We start from the raw sequence: 27790 nt of genomic DNA on the forward strand, positions 1-27790 counted from the left end.
CCAGGCAGGCCAGGGGCTTTGGGATCCGTCCTTCCGTCGAGCTCACAGCACGGTGCGGGAGTTCGCGGCAGTGTGGTTTGCTCTGGGGAGGATTCGGGTGGCCCGCGGATCGACGATTCGGCTCCATTCGGACTGCTCTCCGGTGGTTCATTGCCTGAACCGCGGGGGTTCGATGTGGTCCTTGTCTCTTTGGGGTTGGTCGCTTCGGGTGACTCGTCTGCCGAGTTCTCGGGGTTTGGCTCTCCTGGCGGTTCACGTACGGGGCGTGTTCAACGTCTTGGCCGACGCCCTGTCTCGTTTCGCTCCCCTCTCCACGGAGTGGACGGTCGACGACGAGTCCTTCTGTTGGCTTTGCCAGACGTTCGGGCGCTCTGAGGTGGACCTCTTCGCGTCGGCGTGGTCGCGGCGTCTTCCCGTTTATGCGGCGCCCTTCCCCGATCGCGAGGTCGATGCCTTTCGCCTAGACTGGTCGAGGAGGGGGTTCCTATACCTCTTTCCCCCAGTTCGGCTGTTGCTCCAGGTCCTGACTCGCTTAGAGACTTACCAGGGGAGAGTTGTCCTTCAGGCCCTTTGGTGGCTGGCCCAGCCTTGGTTTCAGGCGCTGGTTGCTCGGTGTCCGAACCCAAGGGTTTTCCCGCAGCTCCGCCTCTTTCAGCAGATCGGGCCGGTACGTCACGTGGCTGGTTCGATCTTCTCCTCGAGTCTTCGCATATGGGTTTTTTGACTCGAGTCTATCATCATCTCTATAGTGATCAGGTGGCCTCCTTGTTGGTGTCCCACCTGAGGGCTTCTTCTCGGCGGCAGTATGAAGTTTCCTGGCGGTCCTTCTGTTTCTTTTTGCGTCTTCGTCGTATTAGTTCCTTGTCTATTCGGGTGGTCTTGTCCTTTCTCTCGTGGTTGTTTCAGGACCGTCATCTTATGCCTAACACTGTCGTCCCGTATCGTGCGCCGCTGGCGGAGCCGCTTCAGCTTGCTTTCGGTATCGATGTTTCATCTGCGCCGTTTCGCAAGCTGTCTCGTGCATTGTTTCACCTCCGGCCTGCTCATGCGTCGCCTGAGCCGTCCTGGTCTTTGGACAGAGTGCTCGCTTTCCTTTCGTCTCCTCGTTTCGTTGTGGCCTCTTCGGTTCAGGATTGTTTTTCCAAGGCACTTTTCTTGTTGGCTTTGGCCTCTGGGGGTCGGGTAGGGGAGCTTCATGTTCTCCTCCGGCGCAGGGGTTTCTGCTCTTTTGGTCGTGGTGATTGTTTTGTTTGCTTGCAGCCGTCTCCTTCTTTTCTGGCGAAGAATGAGACTGCTGCATTCTGGAGGGGTCCATGGGTGGTTGATGCTTGGTTGGTCAGGCTGGGGGTGCATCATGTTTTGTGTCCGGTTGCGGCGCTTCGCCGTTATTTGCGAGCCACGGCTTCTGTGTCTGGGGACGCGCTGTGGGTGTATCCGGTTTCCCTTCTTCCCTGTTCGTGGGTTCAGGTCTCCCAGGTCGTCCGCAGGGTTATAAAGTCCAGCCAGCCTGCGGTCTATCCCTGTGCCCATGACGTTCGTAAGTTTGCGGCTCTTGCTGCCGTCTTTGGGAATATGTCTCGGTCTGATATTCGGGCGCGGGGATTTTGGCGGTTGAACAGGGTCCTGGCTGCTCGTTACCTTGTGAATGTCCCTGGGCCCCGTCGGGCCTGTGTTGCTTTGGGTCGGCGGTTGCAGCCAGTTGTCTCGGCTTCGAGTTGAGGAGTAAGCGACGACCGCCTCCCGGGTAAGTCCCTCTTTTTCCGTCTGTGGGTAGTTAGCTCCGGGGAGCCAACGGGGTTTCCCCCAGAAAACCAGTGTTGAATGTAATGAAACGCCATTTTCTGGGCAAGTCCCGGAGGCTCCCCGGCATCCCTCCCTCCCTCCGATCAGTATTTCTTTCGCATTTTTGACATCCAGCCTCAAGAACTGAGGTGTGGGTAGCCGGCGTGGAGGGTCTGGGGCTCCCCCTTCCCCCTCCCGGGGAGGGGGAGCTGCGCAGACAGCGGCGCGGCGGTGTGTGACGTCACACTAGTTTGCTTGTTTTCGGTTGGGGAGTTCTATCCACTAGTTCAGCTTTTGGTAGCAATTTTAACCAGAATAGGGGTTTGTTTTGAGGGGCTTACCTTTCTGGGTGCCTGTTCCAGTCCATGGCAGACATAGAATGCTTCCAACCACACGGGGGCTTCTATAGGCCATTGCTCCCCTTCCCTCTCTGAGGGGGCACGGTTTTGGCCGTGGTCCCCGGTAGGCCTAAGAACTCCATACACATGACTGATGCCAAAGTCTGACATTAGCATATCAGCCTGGGATAGCTCCGGGGAGCCTCCGGGACTCGCCCAGAAAATGGCGTTTCATTACATTCAACACTGGTTTTATTCACATTAAATTCCATTTGCCAAGTGTTGCTCCATATAATTATTTTGTCCAGGTCTTCTTGAAGGGCATGACAATCATCTAGGTTTCTTATCTTCCCTATTATCTTAGCATCATCAGCAAACATGTTCATGTAATTCTGCAACTGGTAGATCGTTTATGTAGACAATGAACATTACTGGTTCTAGAACTGAACTCTGTGGTACTCCACCCGTGACATTCCTCCAATCCGATACCTTGCCTCTGATTACGGCCCTCATTTTTCTGTCAGTTAGGAAATTTTTCATCCATGTTAGTAGCTTACCTGTCACTCCTCCAATATGTTCCAGTTTCCAGAACAACGTCTTATGGGAAACTCTGTCGAAAGCCTTTTCTGCGGGGAGCCTCTACAGCTCCCCGGAGCTGATATGGATACCCTAACTATTTTGCATCAGTCGATGTGGGTGGAGTTCTAGGCCTACCGGGGACCACGAGCCAGAACCTGGCCCCCTCACAGAGGCACGGGGAGCAATGGCCCATAGAAATGCACATGTGATTTGGAGCATTCTATATCTGCCATCGACCGGGACAGGCACCCAGAAAGGTAAGCGCCACAAAACAAACCCTTTTCTGGTTAAACAACAAAAATCGACTAACGAGTGGACAGAACTCCCCCAGGAAAACGAACTAACAAGCATGACGTCACGCGAGCCGCATGTTTGCGCAGCTCCCCCCTCCCCGGGAGGGGAAAGGGGGAGCCCCAGACCCCCGCGCCGGCGATCCCCGCCCCAGTTCCTCGGCTGATGGGATCATGCACGGTCGTTTGGCTCCAGCTCCAGTCTTGTCTCAGTGCTGTGACTTGTTTGCAGTGCTGCTCTTACGGAGGTCGTGTGAGCTGGGAGTAGTATTCTCAGGTACTCGGGCTGCATGTGCTTAGGGTCACCTTCCCTGAGTGCCCTGTAAGTACCGCCCTTGGGGCTTGGGGTTGCCTTCCACAAGTCACCTTGGGTCTACCTCTGTTGGCTTTTCGCTGCTTGGCATTTGGCCGCCTTGAGGGTTTGGGGGTTTCACTCCCTTGTTTATCTTGGGGTAAGTGGTAGTTATCGCACTGGTGGGGTGCAGGGTACTGCGTAGCTAGTTTTCACCTATGACAGCGGCCGGCTCTGTTCCCTCTGGGTACGTTGTCCACTTGTGTGGTTTTTTCTTTTATTTTTGTTTTTGCCTGGTAGGGGGGGTCTTCCTTGTGTTCCCCCCCCCCTTATATTAGGTTCGTTTGTGTGGTGGCACCCCCTGCTTTGCCCTTGCGAGTGGACATGTCCCATGGGTTCAGCTTTAGCAGTTTGCTTGGTAGTTTGGGGTGCCAGTTAGCAGTGCCCTGCCTGGGATAACCCTTAGCAGATCCAGTCTAGGGGCCCTGGGAAACCCCCCGGGGGCTCTCGGGTCCAATAGTGGAGACCCTTGCGTCCCCTCTCGCTTTGTGCGAGTTGAGGGTTGCTCTGTCCCTTTGTCTCAGGGTGACTCTCCTTGTTTTTGCCTCCGTCATGCTGCCTGTTGGGTCGGTGACACATTCGACCCTTGAGTCCTGCGAGCTTTGTTGCTTGTTCGTGACTCCATCCACCCAGTCTGCTGATGAATTCCCGTGGGTGCAGGCAGCTCGCGCGTTGCAGGGTAGGATGTTGCAACACGCTCTGGTTTGTCGCTTCCCCGGACGCCCCGATGCTGCCCCGCTTGTGTAGGGTCCCAGACTTGGGTGGTTTTGGTCGCTTCGGCCTTGGTTCCTTCCACGCCCCCTGGTTTTTCCCCTCCTGCTTCCGGCCCCTACGCATCTGCAGGCTTCGGGGTCGGGGCGGGGTTAGAGGTTCTAAGACTTGGGCAGTTTCGGGGGTTGCCCCGTCCGGGGTAGCTGCGGAGGCATTCGAGTCTGTTCCTCCGGCCGATGCTCCGGGGTTTTGACCAGTGGGCCCCTTCTCTTTCAGCTCTCTCGGCTGCCCCGGCTTTTTCTTGTTAGGCCGGGGCTTTGGAGGTCGACTCGGCCCCGGGGCCTGGTGCAGAGGCTCCTGGGGTTGGCGAGGAGCGGCCTTGGGGGCCTTGGGCTCCATTGCGCCCCGCCTGGATTTCCGTCCTTCTGAGCGGGGCTTACTGTTGCGAGGAGTGGGGTTTTCTTTCCCCCCTCTGCGTACGATTTGGTCTTGGGTTCTGCTCCTCCCCGGGTTCGGTTCCGTGTCCCTGTGGTTTCTTCGGTTCCGTCTTCGGGAGGTTTTCAGCTAACCGCATCTCTTCGCCTGCGGTGCGGTTGGCCTTTGCGGCTTCCTCCTGCATGTCCCGGAGTTTGCCTCCATACTGGTTCTTTCTGTTCTGGACAGGTTGGGCTCCTTGTAGCCGGTTGGGCTACTTCTCGCCTTGTTGGGCTACTTCTCGCCTTGTTGGGCTACTTCTCACCTTGTTGGGCTACTTCTCGCCTTGTTGGGCTACTTCTCGCCTTGTTGGGCTACTTCTCGCCTTGTTGGGCTACTTCTCGCCTTGTTGGGCTACTTCTCGCCTTGTTGGGCTACTTCTCGCCTTGTTGGGCTACTTCTCGCCTTGTTGGGCTACTTTGTGCCTGCTTGGGCTACTTCTCACCTGGTTGGGCTACTTTCTTTCGCGTCCTGCGCATGCACCGTGGGAGTTTGTTTTGGTTCCGAGCGGTGTGCACACGTGTTCTGCTCCAATTCTCTCGGGGGGGGGCTTCGCCTGTCGCTCTTTTCTTAATCCCATCCGTGCGCCGTTGCTTTGGGGGTGTTCTGGGGTGCCGCAGTGGGGAATTCATGAGGTTTTTTCCTGCGTTCTAGGGTGGGTAGCCTCCTTTGCTGCTCCCCTCCTCTCCAACATGGGCGCACTGGCCGCCTCCGGCGGATACGGACTCGAACGCTTGCGTCATGGCCCTTCAGGGCCTATGTTCTGCAGGTGAATTGGTGCGGTTTTGGCGTCTCCTTCGTCCTGACGCTGTTTTTGTTTTTGGGAGTAGGAATGGGTGTACATACGTCCTTGAGAACGTTGACCGTATCACCCGAGGTGCCTACTGCAGGGCTATTAGCCCATACTGGGCAGCTCTTGTTCTCTCCACCTGATTCCTTCCTCGGTTCACGGGTGCCTGCAGGTGGCCTCTTGTCCCTTCCGAGACGGTTCCTGCCTGTACTCCTCCTGCCCCTCTCCTATGCTTGTCTAACCTTGCTTGAGTTCGGGGCCCCGCCTCCACCTTGTTCCGCAGTGCAACGGTGAGGGTGCCTGTTTGGTAGTAAGTTTTCCTGTGTCGGAGGTTTTGTGTTCGCCTCCTTGTGCTTGCAGGTTGGGTTCTGGCTCTTTGTTTCCGCCTCTCCCCTGTCGTTTGCCTGTCGGGCGGATTCTGTGGTTCTTGGGCACTCTCATCTCTGCTCTTGGGGCTGTGTATGGGGTCAGCCCATGTTGGGCTGCCTAATGTGTTCCTTTGATTGCCTGTTACACTGCACACGTTTCTTCTACCGTCCCTGTGGCTTAGTTGGGTGCTCGGTTTCCGCCTATGTCCCCTTGTGTGCCACTCGTGTAAGATTTATCTGTCTTCTCTGTCGCTTCCTCGGGGAGTTTGGTGACGTTTTGCTGCGGTTTTGGTACTGCAGCTGCGTGTCGGGGTTGGTTGTGGCGTTATGTTCGGCCCTTCCGTGCTCCCTCTGGGGCTCTCCTTCCTTGCCGGTCTTACTGTGCCGGGCCTGGTTTTTCCATGTTCCTTGGTTTCACTGTCTTGTCCTCGCCTCATTGTGCTGGCTGGGGATGAGCTTGGGGTCTTCGTCTCGCCCCTCGCCTATCCTCCAGTTTCGGTTCAAGTTCCAGAGCCTAGTGGGCTCCCTTCCTTCGTGTTTTTCACGGCTGCCCCGGGGTTTTCTTGACGCTGGGGCTTTGAGGGGACAGCTCGGCCCCGGGGCCTGCAGGGTGGGTTCCCAGGGCTGGGGTGGGGCTCACGTGAGAGGCCTCAGGCCCCGTTGGTCCCCGCCGGGGTGTTTCTAACCCTCTGGGGGGGACTTGCAGTTTTGTGGTGTGGGGTTTTTCCGTTCCCCCTCTCCGCACTTGCTTTGTGGGCGTCGGCCCCTCCCTGGGCTTGGCTTCCTTGTCCGTTGTACCCGTTGATTCTGTCCTGTCGGTGGGTGCTTTTGTACGATCTTCGCCCCTTTTTCCGGGACGGGCCTTCTTCCGTCATTTCCCCCTCTTCTTGGGGTTTCTGCGTGACTTTTGATCTCGGGTGCGACGGGGTATTGGGGCCTTCGTCCTTTGTGTTTGCTCTTTTTGTTCTCGAAGGTTCGGGACGGTTTTGCTCCTTCCCGTTTTCTGGTGCGTCTGTCGTCATTCGGTTGAGCTTCCCTCCGGTCCTTTCTAGGGCTTGTGGGTCCTCTTCCCAGCAGCTTCTGGGTGTTGGCCTTTTTGTTCATTTGTGAATATCTCTTCTCTCCACACTGTCTCGGCGCTCCTAGTTTTCCTGGGAGCGATTTTGCTCCTCCTAATGTGTCTTTTCGCTCCTGCCCTTCTGCGGGATGTTGGTGCGGGGCGGCTCCTTATGCGAGTTCCTTCCCTATCAGCTGCACTTGTGGAAGTGGTCTTGCACACTTGTGGCATTTTTGTTTTGGTCCTGCGTTTTCTTTTCCCTCCTGGGGCTGTCATAGGATTGGCTTGCGGAGGATGTAGAGGCGCTTGGGGCCGTTCCTGGGTCTGGCACCTTGGTTTCTGCTGCTAGCTTTCGGTATTGATATTCCTTCTGCGCCGTTTCGCAGGTTGTATCGTGCGTTGTTGCACCTCCGGCCTGCTTATGCACTGCCTGTGTCGTCCTGTTCTTTGGACAGGGTGCTCTCCTGTTTTTCTTCTCCTTGGTGGTTGTGGCTCCTTGGGGTCAGGTTTGCTTTGCCTCGGTTTTCTTTTTGTGTTGGCATTCGCCTCTGGGGGCCGTGTGGCAGAGCTTCTTGCTCTTCTCAGGCGCAGTGGTTTTTGGCTCCTATGGTCGTGATCATAGGTTTTCTTCGTCTGCGGCCGTTCTCCCTTTTTCTGGCGAATGCTATACCTTGGGTTGTTGTCTCGACTTCGTGTTGTGGAGTGATTCTCCGACCGCCTCCCGGGTATGTCCCCTTGTTTTTTAGGTAGTCTTTGGTGAGGTAGCTCCGGGGAGCCGTAGGGGCTCCCCCTAGAAAACCAGCGTTGAATGTAATGAAACGCCATTTTCTGGGCGAGTCCCGGAGGCTCCCCGGCACCCTCCCGCCCTCCGGTCGGCGGGGTTTTTTCACAGTTTTGATATCCAGCCTCAGAACTGAGGCGGGGATCGCTGGCGCGGGGGTCTAGAGCTTCCCATTCCCCCCTCCTGGGGAGGGGGGAGCTGCGTAGACATGCGGCGCGGCTCGCATGACGTCATGCTTGTTAGTTCGTTTTCCTGGGGGAGTTCTGTCCACTCATTTGTTGATTTTTGTTGTTTAACCAGAATAGGGGTTTGTTTTGTGGCGCTTATCTTTCTGGGTGCCTGTCCCGGTCGATGGCAGATATAGAATGCTCCAAATCACATGTGCATTTCTATGGGCCATTGCTCCCCGTGCCTCTCTGAGGGGACCAGGTTCTGGCTTGTGGCCCCTGGTAGGCCTAGAACTCCACCCACATCGTCTGATGCAAAATAGTTAGGGTATCCATATCAGCTCCGGGGAGCCTCCGGGACTCGCCCAGAAAATGGCGTTTCATTACATTCAACGCTGGTTTTTTAGGTCCAGATAGATGCAGTCAACCCAACCATCTCTTTCCTGTAAAATCTCTGTGGCTCAATCATAAAAACTGAGCAACTATACTGTCTGTCTGATATTATATCGTTTTCCTCCAGGTGTTCTACCCATTTAGTTTTAATTATTTTTTCCAATATTTTGACTATTACACTTGTCAATGATACCGGTCTATAATTAAAGGGGTCTTCCCTGTTTCCACTTCTGTAGATTGGAACTATGTTAGCCTTTTTCCACACATCAGCTACAATATTGAGTGTGTATGTGTGTGTGTGAGATTAACTAAATATAGTTACAGGATAAGAGCTCTGCTTGTTGTGTCTTGTCTTCCCATTTCTTTGTCATATGGTGCTTTGAAGCTACTGACAGTTTTGGCATCCACCACCACCACCTTTCTTAACTCCTTTCAACTATCTCCCACTCTGATTGCAAAAGAAAACTTTCTAATACTTTTTTGGCAGCTTTGTCTCCTTAGTTTGAACCCATGTCCTCTTGTTTTTGAAGTTCTAGTTTTCACAAATTCTGTGCATGTCAGTATTGTTGATAAGTTAGTATTTTACACGTGGAGATCACACCACCTCGTTCTCTTCTGTCTTCTAGCTACAGAATATTTAATGCCTCTAACCTCTCTTAATAAGTTTGGTTTTGTTTTTCAATTCTGGGAGCCATTTAGTTGAATTTCGTTGCACTTTTTCCAGTTCATTGATGTAAATCTGTAGATATGGGCACCAAAAAACTGCTGATAACCATCTTTGATTTCACAAAGGTCTTGAAGAATTTCTTTAAAATTTCTCCATGTACTTCAAAGAGATTCTAAGGTTCTAAAGTTGGCAAATTGTCACTCACGTGCAGTATATTTGAGTGGTTTACGTTCTGGCTCTGGTCTTGGGTAGGTCAAACAGAGCTTCTGTGACTGATATGACTTTTTAGTATGTATCTCTCTCGGCAAGATAGCTTCTGGGAGCCTCTGACGCTCCTCCAGAAAGAGGCATTTTTATTACATTTATTTATTTATTTATTTATGTATATACAAGAAGGTACATTGGGTTCATGAGTCAAAGACATGAGTTTTACATTCTTGTAAAGCCACTAGCATGTATAGCGTTTCGGTCAGATCCTTAAGCTAACATATAATTTTAAGAAGGTAATTTCAAGCAAAAATAAGAAATGTTTACAGGTAACTTGTAAGAAAGTACAAAAATACATTTTAATTGCTGATACTCCAACATACAACATATCAACATACATTTATTGCTGTGTTCATGCTTTTTCTTTTTATTCCATTAAGATTAAGATTAATTGTATTCTCAGTTATTTACTATCTTGCACTTAGAAAATTATGTTCATGCTCAGTGAAAACTATCAATTACAGTAGTAAGTAGTATTTGCCTAATACTTTTTGTTACGTATTAGTTATTTTGTGACAACTAATTTTTATGATTCCTCTTATTTAAAGTGTTCATGGAGGAAGAGGTTGAAGTTACTCATATTCAGAGCCCATCTTTCTTCTTTGTACAACGTAAATCTGATTGGGAGAAAATAAGGAAGCTCTTTAAGAAAATTAACGGCAAAGCTATAAAGAAGTCATCAGAAGGTGTAGTCCCCACTGTTGGTGAGTTTATTCCTTCATTATATATGTGCCATACATGTTTTCTGAAATTGTTTCTAGGTAATATTTCAGCCATTCCTTAGAAAATTTACAATTAACTTTAACCCTTGGACAGTGGTCATGCCTGCCTATGAGCAAAATATAAAAAACAATTCCAGAAAATAATCTTCCATTATAAAATTATTAATTTGTATGCAAAATGTAAGAAAAAAAAAATAAGTGAACATTTATAATTTTTCCGGGTGGAGACACTCGGAAAGGTTATGGGGTGGCTGTGTCTGCTGCCTGTCAATGCCCAGTGCTGGATTTGGCTACCACTTCCTGTGTTATCCTCTGCCGTTTCACCAATTGTTTCTCTCTATTTATAAGTGTGTGTGTGTGTGTGTGTTGAATAACTTGTGTTCACATAACACATGATAATATTTCAATTGGTTGGTTTACCCAGTATACGCCATTACAACCAGTATAGAGTAATGCTAAGGATATGAACATAATATTCAATGGGTGTTGGGCTCTGGGTAATGACATATGACCTAATTGGCACCATGAAGGAAACTGGAAAATATTGGAGGGACTGGTTTCAAATTTGTATATGGAAATATCATCACACCAGACCAGGAGTCATGACAGGATGTGCAAAATAGACCCATTGAAAAGCAGGGGGTCCAATTGGTACACTGAAAGAAAACTCTATCAATATCAAAGGCCCAAGATTTTTCAACACTCTCTACACCTCTGCCCAAAATGAAGTATGTACTAGTGGCTTTACAAGAATGTAATCACTATGCTATATATCCTCACAATCCCAATGTACCTTCTTGTGTGTGTGTGTATGTATGTGTGTGTAATTACCTAAGTGTAGTTACAGGATGAGAGCTACGCTCATGGTGTCCTGTCTTCCCAGCACTCTTTGTCATATAACGCTTTGAAACTACTGACGGTCTTGGCCTCCACCACCTTCTCACCCAACTTGTTCCAACCGTCTACCACTCTATTTGCGAAGGTGAATTTTCTTATATTTCTTCAGCATCTGTGTTTAGCTAGTTTAAATCTATGACCTCTTGTTCTTAAAGTACCAGGTCTCAGGAAATTTTTCCTGTCGATTTTATCAATTCCTGTTACTATTTTGTACATAGTGATCATATCACCTCTTTTTCTTCTGTCTTCTAGTTTTGGCATATTTAATGCTTCTAACCTCTCCTCGTAGCTCTTGCCCTTCAGTTCTGGGAGCCACTTAGTAGCATGTCTTTGCACCTTTTCCAGTTTGTTGATGTGCTTCTTAAGATATGGGCACCACACAACAGCTGCATATTCTAGTTTTGGCCTAACAAAAGTCGTGAACAATTTCTTTAGTATATCACCATCCATGTATTTAAAAGCAGTTCTGAAGTTAGAAAGCATAGCATAGGCTCCTTGCACAATATTCTTTATGTGGTCCTCAGGTGATAGTTTTCTATCTAGAACCACCCCTAGATCTCTTTCTTTATCAGAATTCTTTAAAGATTTCTCACATAATATATAGGTTGTGTGGGGTCTATGTTCTCCAATTCCACATTCCATAACATGACATTTATTAACATTAAATTCCACTTGCCAAGTGGTGCTCCATATACTTATTTTGTCCAGGTCTTCTTGAAGGGCATGACAATCATCTAAATGTCTTATCCTTCCTATTATCTTAGTATCATCAGCAAACATGTTCATATAATTCTGTATACCAACTGGTAGATCATTTATGTAGACAATAAACATCACTGGTGCAAGAACTGAACCCTGTGGTACTCCACTTGTGACATTTCTCCATTCCGATACATTGCCTCTGATTACTGCCCTCATTTTTCTATCAGTCAGAAAATTTTTCATCCATGATAGAAGCTTACATGTCACCCCTCCAATATTTTCCAGTTTCCAGAACAACCTCTTATGTGGAACTCTGTCAAAAGCCTTTTTTAGGTCCAGATAGATGCAGTCAACCCAACCATCTCTTTCCTGTAGTATCTCTGTGGCTCGATCATAGAAACTGAGTAAATTCGATACACAGGATCTTCCAGATCGAAAACCATACTGTCTGTCTGATATTATATCATTTCTCTCCAGGTGTTCTACCCATTTAGTTTTGATTAGCTTTTCCAATACTTTCACTATTACACTTGTCAATGATACAGGTCTATAATTGAGGGGGTCTTCCCTGCTGCCACTTTTGTAGATTGGAACTATGTTAGCCTGTTTCCACACGTCTGCTACGATTCCTGTACACAGGGATGCCTGAAAGATCAGGTGAAGTGGAATGCTGAGCTCAGATGCACATTCTCTCAGAACCCATAGTGAAACGCCATCTGGGCCAGCTGCTTTGTTCTTCCCATGCTTGTTCTGTGTGTGTGTGTGTGTGTGTATGTATATATATATATATATATATATATATATATATATATATATATATATATATATATATATATATATATATATATATATATATATATATATATATATATATATATATATATAATATGTCGCCAGTAGCCAGAACGCACTTCTCTGCCTACTATGCAAGGCCCGATTTCCCTAATAAGCCAAGTTTTCATGAATTAATGTTTTTTCGACTACCTAACCTAACCTAACATTTTCGGCTACCAAACCTAACCTAACCTATAAAGATAGATTAGGTTAAGTAGGGTTGGTTAGGTTCGGTCATATATCTACGTTAATTTTAACTCCAATAAAAAAAAAATTGACCTCATACATAATGAAATGGGTAGCTTTATCATTTCATAAGAAAAAAAATAGAGAAAATATATTAATTCAGGAAAACTTCACTTATTAGGCAAATCGGGCCTTGCATAGTAGGCTGAGAAGTGAGTTCTGGCTACTAGGTACGACATATATATATATATATATATATATATATATATATATATATATATATATTATATATATATATATATATATATATATACACACACACATATACATACATACATACATACATATATACACACACACACACACACACCTCTGGCTGGAAGAAGGGGGACCCATAGCCTCGGAGGAAACCACACATAACGCATTGGAGGGAATGTAGGTCCCGTCCAATACAGTTTCTGTGTGCTTTTCTCCTACCACCCCCTTCCCTTTTTTTTTTTTTTTTCCTTTATTGTGTATTTAAAAGTTACAAAACATACAAGACAAATGCCTAAAGGTTATGGATCTCTTGAAGCTCCTCCGCTTCTGGACAGGAACCGAGGACGCAGCAAGCATTTCCCCTCTGGATCGCCACACTGAGACGCTGAAATAAAAAACTGGAAGCCCTTGGGTCTCTGGTGACGTCAATGAGCCTGGAACCCAATTCCTTGAGAAATCCCAAGGCACTCTTGCCCCAGGGGCCATGCGTCTCAGACGCTATGGGAACAAAGAGGTATTGACCTTTATATATATATATATATATATATATATATATATATATATATATATATATATATATATATATATATATATATATATATATATATATATATGTCGTACCTAATAGCCAGAACGCACTTCTCAGCCTACTATTCAAGGCCCGATTTGCCTAATAAGCCAAGTTTTCCTGAATTAATATATTTACTATAATTTTTTTCTTATGAAATGATAAAGCAACCCTTTTCTCTATGTATGAGGTCAATTTTTTTTTATTGGAGCTAAAATTAACGTAGATATATGACCGAACCTAACCAACCCTACCTAACCTAACCTAACCTATATTTATAGGTAAGGTTAGGTTAGGTAGCCAAAAAAAGCTAGGTTAGGTTAGGTTAGGTAGGTTAGGTAGACGAAAAAACATTAATTCATGAAAACTTGGCTTATTAGGCAAATCGGGCCTTGAATAGTAGGCTGAGAAGTGCGTTCTGGCTATTAGGTACGACATATATATATATATATATATATATATATATATATATATATATATATATATATATATATATATATATATATATATATATATATATATATATATGTCGTACCTAGTAGCCAGAACTCACTTCTCAGCCTACTATGCAAGGCCAAATTTGCCTAGTAAGCCAAGTTTTCATGAATTAATTGTTTTTCGACTACCTAACCTACCTAACCTAACCCAACCTAACTTTTTCGGCTACCTAACCTAACCTAACCTATAAAGATAGGTTAGGTTAGGTTAGGTAGGGTTGGTTAGGTTTGGTCATATATCTACGTTAATTTTAACTCCAATAAAAAAAAATTGACATCATACATAATGAAATGGGTAGCTTTATCATTTCATAAGAAAAAAATTAGAGAAAATATATTAATTGAGGAAAACTTGGCTTATTAGGCAAATCGAGCCTTGCATATTAGGCTGAGAAGTGCGTTCTGGCTACTAGGTACGACATATATATATATATATATATATATATATATATATATATATATATATATATATATATATATATATATATATATATATATATATATATATATATATATATATATATGTCGTACCTAGTAGCCAGAACGCACTTCTCGGCCTACTTTGCAAGGCCCGATTTGCCTAATAAGCCAAGTTTTCCTGAATTAATATATTTTCTCAAATTTTTTTCTTATGAAATGATAAAGCTACCCATTTCATTATGTATGAGGTCAATTTTTTTTTATTGGAGGTAAAATTAACGTAGATATATGACTAAACCTAACCAACCCTACCTAATCTAACCTAACCTATCTTTATAGGTTAGGTTAGGTAGCCGAAAAAGTTAGGTTAGGTTAGGTAGTCGAAAAACAATTAATTCATGAAAACTTGGCTTATTAGGCAAATTGGGCCTTGCATAGTAGGCTGAGAAGTGCGTTCTGGCTACTAGGTACGACATATATATATATGTCGTACCTAGTAGCCAGAACGCACTTCTCGGCCTACTATTCAAGGCCCGATTTGCCTAATAAGCCAAGTTTTCCTGAATTAATATATTTTCTCTAATTTTTTTCTTATGAAATGATAAAGCTACCCATTTCATTATGTATGAGGTCAATTTTTTTTTATTGCAGTTAAAATTAACGTAGATATATGACCGAACCTAACCAACCCTACCTAACCTAACCTAATCTATCTTTATAGGTTAGGTTGGGTTAGGTAGCCGAAAAAGTTTGGTTAGGTTAGGTTAGGTAGGTTAGATAGTCGAAAAACAATTAATTCATGAAATCTTAGCTTATTAGGCAAATCGGGCCTTGCATAGTAGGCTGAGAAGTGAGTTCTGGCTACTAGGTACGACATATATATATATATATATATATATATATATATATATATATATATATATATATATATATATATATATATATATATATATATATATATATATAAAATATATATATATATATATATATATATATATATATATATATATATAATATATATGACAATGTCAGACCACGGAGGAAAATGAAACAGGAATTTCCTTAAGTACTTTCGTATATTAAATACATCTTCAGAAGGTCCTTTTTACTTGTTTAAATACATCTTCAGAAGGTCCTTTTTACTTGTTTAAAATAACAATAGTGCTGGATTTATCAGCCTTTGTTATATGAATGGAAGGGTCGGCTCTTAACTCCTGTAAGCTTCGTCTGAATCTTTCGGGAAAATTGTTTGTTTGGGGCGTCAACATTGAACCATAAACAATACCTTTAACCTAATATACCTTTATTTAATATACGAAAGTACTTAAGGAAATTCCTGTTTCATTTTCCTCCGTGGTCTGACATTGTCACATTCTTAATCACGTGTTTATTTTCGTGATATACACATATAATATATATATAATATATATATATAATATATATATAATATATATATATTTATTGGGAATACCCAGAGCATAGGTTCAAATCCTCATCATGGCTCCTATGGATTTTCTCATTAGTATTATTATTATTATTATATTTTATGCTGTACCTAACAATTTCACCTGATGTGAGGCAAATTCTGTGCATATTTAGCCACCCCATTATTTGATAGGATGTGCAGTTGAAGGGTTAATAACAATTAGATGTGTATATACATCTAGGCCACAATTGCCTAAATATTTCTGGAAGACTGTTAATACTGTATTTTCCATCACTTTGTTATTCATAGTATATGCAATATACAGTACAGTAAATATAAATATACATACAGTATCTGTTTAGTTAAATTTTCACCTATTTGATAATTATTATTAAAGTTTAATATTTTCAATAATTTATATTTTCAGGCAAGGTGTATCTTGGCCAGTTTACTCATGACAATAATTTTTATCGTGCTCTTGTATCTTCAGTAAACCCTGATAATGGTGAAGTTTTTGTTCACTATATTGACTATGGTAATAGTGAACAACTCAAAGCAACAAGGTAAGACTTAATCTATCTTTAAATTAAACTAACTGCTGTCTCTCAGTTACTCATTCAAAACTTTCATTTATATTTTAAATTTATTTGTATTGATCTATGTCATTTATTGAAATCAATTATTGATCTCATTTTTGTTCTTTTAATTAAGTTCATACTAATTATAAGTTAAAACTAAGCTTAATAAAATTTATTATCTTTAAGATTATTTTACTTTACAATTATCATTTGTCAAATTTTTTTATATATTCATCTTGACAGCCTCTACTGATTTTTTGTTCTCTCCACCAAACTTGTGTATCCTCCATGGCTATCTAGTGACCTTAATTCTACCTCTATTTGTTTCAATTCTTTGTTTACTTGCATTTATTGTTGTGTCTTGCCATAATTATTCTCTAATTTAGCAGACTCAATACTTTGTAAGCTCTTATTGTATTGTTATATTATTATATTGTTGTGTTTTGCTATAATTACTTTCTATTTTACAGCAGATTTGTTTTTCATCTGTTCCTGTAACTGCTTATCTTATTATATCGTGACATTTTTATCTATATTGATATATATTATCTGTCTATTGTTACTTACAGTGTACCTGAGAGTACCTGTAAGCAATCTACCTCATTTTTCATTTTTGCTCAATTTTTTTTTTGTATTGCTTAGTCTTGTTTATATTTTTGTTTTGTATATCTATATCTTGTGTTTTGTATAGTCCATGTTTATATGTTTTTTCGTTAATCTCATTTATTACCTAGGTTTCCTAGCCCAGCCATACTCCCTTACTCCATTGTACCCCTGTAAGCCCCTTTTGTGTTTGTTTTGTACAGTATTGTGTACATTTTTTTCTTTTTTTTTTTCTTGTTTTTCCTGCAATCAGCTTTTTTTATGCAGTCAAGTATAGACCCAGAACTTAACCTCTTATCCACTATCTATGACAATAATCACTTTAATGATCTAAATTGCAGATATTTTGCAGCACATGATGTAAACAATGTATTAACTCATAATCACAATATCTCTGTAATCAATTTGAACGTTAGATCCCTAGGTAAACACTTCGATGATGTTAGTGCCTTGATTGAAGCTATAGACAACAAATTCTCTTTTATTATACTTACTGAAACATGGTTGAAAGAGGATACTACTCAACTCTTTAACATGCCTAACTACTCAGCAATTCACAACTGTCGTCAACTTCAGAGAGGTGGGGGCACTGCTCTTTACTACCACCAAGAACTAACATGCTTAAAAGAAATTAGAACTAGAGACTGCTATGGGGAGTATATCTTCGCCAGCTTCAGAGTCAAGGGTGCCGAGTCTATCCTGTCTGTGGGTGCAGTTTATAGAATTCCTAACACTGATGTGTCCGAATTCAACTCAAACCTTAGAAATCTAATACTTGATAACAGACTGAACAAAAACCACCTAATTATCGCAGGGGACTTTAATATTGACCTCTGCGAGGCAGAACACCCTACTGCTGTTAGCTTCCTCAACTGTATGAATTCCTGCTTCCTCATACCCTTAATCACTAGACCTACTAGAATCACTGATAGCACTGCCACGACTCTAGATCACATCTGGACAAACATAACCTCTCCGCTTACTTCAGGTATAATCACCGATAGCACTACAGACCATTACCCCACATTTCTCTTAACTAACATTAGCAAACCACCTCTTGAGTCAAGAGAGATACGTTTTAGACTACACAATGAAACTGCTATAGACAATTTTATAACTGCTACTGATAATGTCAACTGGGAGTCCGAATTAGGTAATATAGAGGACATCAACCTAGCAGTTCAATCTTTTCTTCAAAAAACTCTTAGCCTTTATAATACCCACTGTCCTATGCTTACAAAACAAGTCACAACCAAAAGGCTTAACAATCCCTGGCTTACAAAGGGAATACTTAAATCTATTAATAAAAAACATGACCTTGAGAAGAAGTATAGGTTAGGAATTGTCTCCAAAGAATTCTCAAAGAATTACTCATTATTCCTATCTAAGATAATTAGACGAGCCAAAACTAAATACTACAAAGATAAATTTACCCAAATAAAGAGCAACATCAAACAAACTTGGAGCACAATTTCACAAATATTGGGATCAAAGAAGTCTTTAAATAACAAACCGACTCTCCTGTCTAATAACGATGGTCAGCTTTCAGCCTCTGATTCTGCTATTGAGTTCAATAGGTTCTTCTCTTCCATTGGTTCAGCCCTTGCTAATGATATTCCATCTTCCAGTACTGACATTAAGGACTATCTTACAGGGAACTATCCCCAGTCTCTGTACCTAAAGCCTATTAATTCCACTGACGTCAATGAGATAATCCTTTCCCTTTAAACCAAGTCTGGTGCCCTTGAGGAGATACCAACTTTAATCTACAAAAAAGCCTCCAGATCTTTAGCCCCTGCTATTGCTTTGCTCTTCAACAAGTCACTTGAACTCCAAACCTTTCCAGATATTCTAAAAAAAGCGAGAGTAACGCCTGTCCACAAATGTGGTGATCTCACAGATGTTAACAACTACAGACCTATATCAATCCTGCCAAACTTGTCAAAAATTTTTGAAAAACTAATCTATAAGCAGCTTTACTCATATCTAGCCAAACTCAATATACTTAGCCCTTGCCAATATGGCTTCAGGCCCAAAAAAAGCACTAACGATGCACTTATTAGTATGCTTAACTCGATTCATACAGCTCTTGATAAAAATGAGTTCCCTGTTGGGTTATTTGTGGACCTGCGTAAAGCTTTCGATACTGTCAACCACCAAAACCTTCTTCTTAAATTACATCATTATGGTGTCAGAGGACACTCCCTACAATACCTCAAATCCTACCTTACTGACAGGCTCCAATGTGTTTCTGTGAATAATACAATTTCTCCCACCCTACCCATCAACATTGGTGTTCCCCAGGGCAGCATACTTGGCCCTCTCCTCTTTCTCATCTACATTAATGACCTTCCAAATGCCTCCCAACACCTCAAACCAATTCTATTTGCTGACGACACAACCTTCATTTACTCCAGTCCTGATCCCCTTGCTCTAAATGCCACAGTAAATACTGAGCTAAATAAAGTCCATCTGTGGCTAACTGCCAACAAACTCACCCTTAACATTGACAAAACTTTCTATATTCTGTTTGGCAATAAATCCTCTAATCAAATAAACCTCAAAATAAACAATACCCAAATTTGTAACAAATTAGATGGCAAATTCCTTGGCATTCTCATTGACCACAAGCTGAATTTCCAGGGACACATTCTAAACATATCAAAAAAAGTTTCAAAAACTGTGGGCATTCTTTCTAAGATCAGATATTACGTACCACGCCCTGCCCTGGTGACTCTCTATTACTCCCTTATCTATCCATATCTCAACTATGGTATCTGTGCTTGGGGCTCTACTACCCAAAATCACTTACGTCCTCTAATTACTCAACACAAAGCTGCTATTAGGACAATATCCAATTCTGGCCCCAGACATCACTCGGTACCCCTACTCAAATCTCTGAATATGTTAGACATTAAGTCACTGCACATTCTCTCATGTGTATTATACATATATAAAACGCTAAACTATAATGCCAATCCTGATCTCAAAAGCTTCATAGAAGGTTGTAACAGAACCCATGAGCACCACACCAGAAATAAATAGTTTTAATATTCCTAGAGTACGACTTAATCAAACTAGAAATGCTCTACAAATCAAGGGGCCCAGAATGTGGAATGACCTTCCCAACCATGTTAAAGACTGTACCTCTCTCAACCAGTTTAAGTTAAAAACGAAGCTATACCTAATAAATTCCCTGTAACCTACCTTACCCCTCTATTGTCAACCCATGTATGTTTTTTGTTTTTTCTTGTTTTTCAAATCAACGCTGTTTGAATGTAATTTTCTGTAATTTGTAATTGTATTTGTGCTGCTTTTTCAACAATGTTCCCCCCTCTTTTACCTCTATTTTTATTTGTACTCAACACATTTTGTTCTTTTTACCCATTAGTTTTAAGCTTTAGTCATTAGTGTTTTTTCCTGCCCGAAACGCTTTGCGTAATAGTGGCTTTAGGCATTGTATGTACTAGCTCTATCTATAAAGCCAACAAACTTTGTAAAATCTCTTTATGTATGTACCTTTGCCTAAATAAATATTATTATTATTATTATTATTACTTATATAACTCTTCTCAAAATTCCTGTTTAAATATTATCTTTACTAGGGGGGGGGGTGAGCCCTGTCGGCTTCCCAGTGCTATCCAGGCTGATTTGGATATTATTAGCTTTCTGGCATCAGTCAAAGTGCATGGAGTGCGGCCTTCCAGGGACCACGAGCCAGAACCTGGCCCCCTCAGATGAGGCACAAGGAGCAATGGCCTATAGAAACCCTGTGTGGTTGGGAGCATTTTATGTCTGCCATCGCTCAGACCTGGCACCCAGAAAGAAAGGTGCCCTAAAACAAACCCCTATTCTGGTGAAAATATTGCTCCCGAAAGCCGAACGAGTGGACAGAACTCCCCAAACGAAAATTAGCAAAGGAGCATGACGACGTCATGTTGCCGTGCCGCTGTCTGCGCAACACACACACCCCCGGGAGGGGTAAAGGGGAGCCCCAGACCCTCGCGCTTGCAATCCAACCAACAGTTTTTGGCTGATGTGCTGCTGGCGTGGTCTTGTGCCTTTGGCTCCTGAATTGGTCTCAGTTTGTGTCTTGTGGCATGGTCTGTCTCTACAGGTAGTGTGTGAGCCAGGAGTAATATTCCACGGTACTTAGGCTGCATGCGCCTAGGGTTTCCTTCCCTAAGTGCCCGCTAAGTACTGCCCTTAAGGCCACCTTCCACAAGTCGCCTTGGGACCTACCTCCGCTGTGTCTTTCACTGCTTGGTACTTGGCCGCCCTCTTCAGCTGTTGCCCTGGTTTGCCTCTGGGTACTAGGTAGTTTTCAACACTGGTAGGGGCACAGGGTACTGCACAGCTAGTTAACACCTCCTATAGCAACCGGCTTTGTTCTGCCTGGTTACATTGTCCTCTTGTGGGTTTTTTTTTTTGTTTTTATATTCCTTCCTGGTGAGGGGGGGGGGGAGGTCTGCCTTTGGTTGGTTGCCCTCTACCTATAAATGGGGGTCTTTATATAGATACATCTGTATTCTTGGTGGTACCCCCTGCTAGGCCCCCGTGAGTGGACACATCCCAGGGGTTCAGCTTTCAGAAGTTTGATTGGTAGTCTTGGGCACCAGTTTGCAGTACCCTGCCTGGGCTTCCCTTAACGTGTTACCAAGGTTAAGGGCCCTGGGAAACCCCGTGGGTGCTCCGTGGTCCGATGGATGTGACCCTTGAGTCCCCTCTCACTTTGTGCGAGGTTGATGGTTGCTCTGTCCTCTTGTCTCAGGATGACAATCACTGGTTGTGCCTCTGCCATGCTGCCTGTAGGGTCGGTGATTCTTCTGACCCAGAGTCGTGTGACATTTGTTGTTTGTGCGTGCTCCAGTTCACCCATGCTACTGATCATGATACAAGGATGCAGGCAGCAGAGGCGTTGCATGCTTGGTTTAGGTTGCTGCAATACGCTAGGTTTGTTCCTTCCCTAGATTCTCTGAAACTGCCCCATTTTGGTTACAGGGACCTGGATTTGGGGGTGGGAGTCACTTTGACATTGGTTCCGTCTGCCCCTCCTTGTCATTCCCTTCGGTGGTTCATCTGGTCCCCACCCCCCCCTCCCCCCTTGCTTCCGGCTCTGAAACGTCTGAGGGTTTCGGAGTCGGGGCTGGGTTTAGTTGGTGTTGAGACTAGGGTGGTCTTGGGGAAGTCATCTTCCGGGGTGGCAGCGGAGGCATTCGACCCTAGTCTTCCAGCCGGAGCTACTGGGGTCTGACTAGTGGGGCCCCTTTGTTTATGCATTTTCAGCTGCTCCTGCCTTTTCTTTAGAAGCCAGGTGGGTTTTGGAGGGCGGCTCTGCCCCGGGTCCTCGGGGTGAGGTTCTCGAGGCGGGGGACAAGTTGTCTTGGGGTCTTAGGCCCCATTGGACCCATCCTGGGATTTTGTACCTTCAGAGCAGGGCTTGGTGTTACAAGGAGAGGGAGATCTCATTCACTCCCTGTAAGAATTGGATATGGCCTCTGCCCCTCCCCGGGTTCGGTTCCATGATCCCATGAGTTTCTCGGTCCCATCCTTTCCGGAGGTTTTCGGCTCCCCGCTTCCCGTCACATGTGGTGCGGGAAGCCCTTGCAGCTTAAATCCTGCGTGACCCGGATTATGCTTTCGTGATGGATCTGCATTCCTTTGTGTATGGATCTTCGTGTCTATACTGGGTTCGTTAAGAAGTTCCGGAGTCATCATGGTTAGCAGGCTGCCCGCTCTTCTTGTTGGAGCCTTGGGACACATTCTGGTGATCCTGCGCGCTTGAGTGGGAGTGGAGGGAGGCTCAGATGGCATTGCTGGTTTTCCTGGGGGGGGTGCCAATTTGAGCATCTCGGTGCATGTTTGTTCGCCCCTCCCCTTCTGTGGAATGTTGGTGTGATGCACCTTCATGTGCAAGTTCCTTCTCTTTCGGCTGCTTTTGTTGCGGAGGATTTGCATACACGTGGCCTGCTGGCTTTGGCACTGCGTTTCTTCTCCCTCATCGAGCTGTCCTTGGATTGGCTCGAGTTGGATGTGGAGGAGCTTGGGGCCGCCTCTGGGTCTGGTGCATTAACCTCGGCGGTGCTTGCATCGTCTGCATTGTTGCTGTTTGCGTCGCTCCTGCGGGATGCGGTTTCACAGTTTTTTGCTTCTCAACTCGTGTTGGCAGGCAGTGCTAGCTTTTTCCTTGGAATCTGCTTGGGCCCTGGCCCTTAGGTTGTCTTCGCCTTTTTGTCCAATGGTGTCTGCAGAGTCTGCAGTTGTGCAGTATCTGCAGGCAGCTTTGGTTAGTTGCCGTCCTGTGTCAGACTTGTTAATCCTTCAGGGGGGGGGGGGGGGGGGGGGCTCATGGGGGGCCTTCCTGGAAGGGTCGTGCCAGGACTCTGTTTTCTTCCCGTCGTGGTCAGCCAGTGGGGCCAGATTCAGGACAGTTGGCACCTTCGGATCTGTCTTTTTCTGGTCGGCGTGGGAATTGCCCTGTGCTCTGCTTAGGTTCTCGTAAGATGTGTTGGCCCTTCTGCAGTTCGTCCCATTGATGGGGGGTTGGAGACTTGCTCTGTTTGCTCATGCCTGGTTCCACGATTTGTGTGCCTTTAGGGTCGTTTTGTGTGGCCTGTGGTGGCATTAGGTGGCTCCTCTTCTTTCAGGGGATTCGGGATGGCGCTCTGTCGAGTCGTCTTAGAGTGGGTTCGCTGTGGCATGATCGAAATGGCTTTTTCTCTGGTGGGTGTCCCGCCTTTTTCCGGTTCTGATACAGGACTGCACAGACCTCAGGTTCATTCTGTATGTGTCCCATCTGAACCCGTGGGTTTATTGCCCCTCTTTCCGGATGACTACTCTTTCCCAGGTCAGTCTTCATTTGAAGCCGGGCGCTTGGATGTTGTCCCTGGACCTCAAGGATGTGTATTGGCATGTCCCGATTCATCTGAGGTTCATGGACTGGCTCAGTTTCATTGTGGGCATCAAGGTTACCGCTTTCATTTCCTTCTACACAGCTTGAATCTGGTGCCTTATGTTTTCACACGCCTTACTCGGGTCGCGATGGCCTGTCTGCATCTGTTAGGTGTTTTAGGTTCTGGCCTACCTGAACGACTAGCTGGTTTGAGCTCCCATCCAGTCTGCGTGTCTGCTCACCAGGGATCTGTTTTTTTCCCAGCTTGCAGGGTTCGGGTTCCTGGTGAACTGGCGGAAGTCCCACCTGGTTCCCTCTCAGGCTCTGTCTTGGCTGGATCTTATGGGGGACACTCGGACCGCTTCCTTGTCTTTTCCTCCGGTGGCTCTGCTTCGCCTGCATTACCGCCTTCGTCTGTTCCTGAGGGTTTCCTGGGTCACGCGGCGGTTGCTCAAAGCTTTTTTGTGGGAGCCTGAACTTTGTAATTATGGTATATCCGCCAGGTTGGTTTTGGCTTCGTCGGCTGTTCTCGTTCCTTTGGGGACATACCGTCCGCCTCTCTCACGACCTCTGGGTGCTGCTGCATCACCAGCTTCCTCTTCGGGTTTTTCAGAGGTTTAGTGACTTGGCGCCAACCCGAGCACTCGCCCAATGTGTTCACAGACGCGTCGTCTCTGAGGTGGGGCTTTGTGACAAGTGTTTACCAGGTCAGCCAGGGACAGTGGGGTCCATCCTTCTGTGAGGCCCACAGCATTGTGCGAGAGTTTGCGGTGGTGTTTATGTTGCTTCGGAGGGTTTGGGTTGCTCGCAGATCGCCAATTGGGCTCCATTCAGACTGCTCCCCGGGGGTTCATTGCCATAGCCAAGGGGGGTTTGATGCAGTCCTTGGCTCTTTGGGGCTGGTCGTTTCAGGTGATTCGTCTGCTGAGTTCTTGGGTTTGGCTCTCCTGGCTGTTTACGTTCAAGGGGTGTCCAACGTCCTGGCAGATGGCTTTTCATGGTTCATTCCCCTGTCCATGGAATGGACGGTCAAAACAGACTCATTTCGTTGGCTCTGCTGGACGTACGAGCTCCTGGAGGTGAACCTACTCGCGTTGGTGCGGTTTAAGCGTCTCCAGGTATACATGGCATCTTGTCCCGACTGCGAGGCCGTCTGGGTCGATGCCTGGCAGTTGGACTGGTCGAGGTGGGGTTACCTGTACCTCTTCCTCCCGGTTCAGCTGTTGCTCCAGGTCCTAGCTCGCTTGAAAATTTTACAGGGGAGAGTAGTCCTCTTAGCTTAGCTTATAGAGAGTAGTCCGCGGGTTTTCCTGCGGCTCCGCCTCTTTCAGCAGATCACTCTGGTCCCTTAAGTGGCTGGTTCGATCTTCTCTTCGAGTCTTCGTGTTTGGTCTTCCTGACTCGAGTCTATTACCACTTGTGTGGTGAGCAGGTGGCTTCATTAATGGTGTCCCACCTGCATGCTCCGTCCCTAGAAGGAAAGTGAGGGACTCTGGATTTGTTCTCAAGATAGAAGATGGTTACTGGAGACTTAATTGTGAGCCCTGTGTAGGTGTGGGTCTTTTTATTCTTTTATATATCTACATGTTCCTGAAGGCACTGTTCACACCACCAATCAAACACCTTAAAGTGCCATGTTCATTGCAGTAGTTAAATAAAGCTAAAAAAATTACAATAATCATATCAGTGTAAATTATTGTCACATTAATGTAATTTGTCTGTTTTGCAGATTACGTGAATGTCCAACTGAGTATCAACAGGAAAGTGTTCCTGCATTTGCTCTGGCATGTTGTCTGTGGGAGATTGTACCTTCTAGAGGCGAGATTTGGGATTCTGAAGCTATTCAAATATTTGCTGAACTCATAAGTGGTGTTACATTGCAGTTACTTATCATTGAATATGTCAATATTGATAATTTCATTAAATGCAAGGTAAGCAATGTAAATATCATATTAATGTATTGTAAATGATAATGTTTAACTCCTAAAAGTTGACCAGTGATCCAATGGTTATTACTGTATTTGTAATTGTTTAGACAAGAGTTCACATTTTGTACTGTACAGTATAGTAAAGAAGATTCCAGTATGTTTTGCAGGTTCTAATCATGATTTTCCAGCCAAAGGTATTTGTCTTATGATCAACTGATTTCACAACAGTGTGTGGTTTTGTGATGTGTTGATATACTTGTTTTGGGAGCAAAGTCTTCATGTTTTGTTGTATTGTTGTTTTTGTTGTAAAATAACATTATACATCTAATTTGTATAATGAATCTTGCTGAAAAATTCAAGTGGTTGATGTAGTTTGATCACAGACAGTTTGTTCCATATTTGGCTCCTAAACAGGTTGAGACATTTGAGCACATTCCTTACACTTGATGCCTTCGTTCACCTAGTAGCTTGCATTCAGAGTGGATGTCACTGCTACCCCTTTCCTTACTCTTTCTCGGGTTTTGTTTCACATCCCGCCTGCTCATGCACCACCTAAACCGTCCTGGACCCGGGTATGGGGGGGGGGGCTCTCTTTTTCTCTCATTCTCTCTTCTCGGTTTGTCATGGTCTCTTCGGTTGATTGTTTCCAGAAGGCTCTGTTTATGTTGACATTGGCCTGTAGGGGTTGGGTCAGTGAGCTTTATGCTCTCCTCCTTCACAGAGGTTTCTGCTCTTTGGGTCTTAGTGGCATTTTGATCAGTTGCAGCCGTCTCCTTTTTCAGAGGTGGGCTTTTGGGGCGAGCCTTTGGTTTCGTGATGGTTGTTTGGTCAGGCCGGGGGTGCATTATGTGTTGTGTCTAGTGGCAGCTCTGCACAGTTACTTGTGCCCCTCGGCTTCTGTAGCCGGGAACGCACTTTGGGTTGACCTAATTTTCCTCATTTCCTGTTCCAGGCCTCTCTTCATATGTCTCAGGTCGTCCACAGGGTTATTAACCCTTAAATGGCGTATGGCTATATACCATTTGATACCCACAGGCGCATACAAAAAAGAAAAAAAAAAAATCTTTTTTTTCTTCCTAACCTATTAATTTGTGTTCACTGATCATGGGAAAAATAATAAAAAAAATCGTAAGTGGCATATATTGCCTGCTATAGGGCGGGGAAGTCTGGCAAAAAACTCAGTGTGCGTCCCAGCCGGTCTGTTGCTTGCCAGCTGTCAGGCCGGAGTTGCCACAGAGATAATAACTTAATTATTTCAATATGTCTGATTGATTTTTCGTAGTTTTTTTTTGCTGTAATATTATTCAATAGTGTGTAGTGTGATATATTTATATAATAAAATGAGTGAATCATCACTGTACTCAAAAATATTTTGTGCATATTGTTGATTCAATTATGCTCATCAAACAGTGAACAAATACTTTGTCGGTTATTACACTATATACACAGGTTATATATAAGTATCTGCATGTTTTGTTCACCATAACGAACCACTAACTTGCTATTATGAGTCAAAAAGTAACGAGGAGTGACCGCCACACACCAGCCAGCCACTCACGCCCTCCTCTACACCTCACTCGCCCACATTCTCCTCCCACCATACTGTTTTTGCTTTTATTCACTATATACAGACGTTATATATAAGTATCTACATTCGTGTTCACCATAACGAATCACTAAGTTGGCATGCTGGGTGGCAGTGGCAGTCCGCCACTGGCTGCTACTTCCTCCCTCCCTCAAGTCACCCAACTCACCCACATTCTCCTCCCACAATACTATTTTTGCTTTTATTCACTATATACAGACGCTATATATAAGTATCTACATTCGTGTTCACCATAACGAAGCACTAAGTTGGTATGCTGAGTGGCAGTGGCAGCCAGTGGCAGCCCGTAACTGGCTGCCACTCCCTTCCTCCCTCACCTCACCTGACTTGCCACAATTCTCCACCCACCATACTGTTTTTGCTTTTATATACATACGTTATATATAAGTATTTACATGTTTTGTTCACCATAACTGTACATCTAAGCTTGTATGGTGAGTAAGGACACAAAGACGTAGCTACTCACACAGTCAGCTGGTGGCGGCCGCCCTCAAGGCCAGACGCACTAATATTTCTCCTCCAACAATACTGTTTGTGGTGTTATTATGCTATATACACACATTATATATAAATATCTACCTGTTTTATTCACTATACTTGTACAAGTAAACTGGTATGGTGCCCAAAGACCATCGTGGTCACCAGTAAACATGATAA

At 44.7% G+C, this 27790-nt stretch overlaps 1 protein-coding gene across 2 annotated transcripts in view; it reads left to right on the forward strand.

Moving 5' to 3' along the window:
* The window catches only part of LOC123755724 (RING finger protein 17), a 928112-nt gene that overhangs the window by 543585 nt on the left and 356737 nt on the right, over positions 1-27790 (forward strand). For both annotated transcript variants that reach the window (XM_045738465.2, XM_069300037.1), the window contains 3 exons: positions 9565-9720; positions 15954-16089; positions 25329-25530. In XM_045738465.2, coding sequence (XP_045594421.2) covers positions 9565-9720; positions 15954-16089; positions 25329-25530 — 494 coding nt within the window. The remainder of the gene's footprint in view (positions 1-9564; positions 9721-15953; positions 16090-25328; positions 25531-27790) is intronic.

Source organism: Procambarus clarkii, chromosome 43, assembly GCF_040958095.1.
Source record: "Procambarus clarkii isolate CNS0578487 chromosome 43, FALCON_Pclarkii_2.0, whole genome shotgun sequence".
Taxonomy (NCBI): Eukaryota; Metazoa; Arthropoda; class Malacostraca; order Decapoda; family Cambaridae; genus Procambarus; species Procambarus clarkii.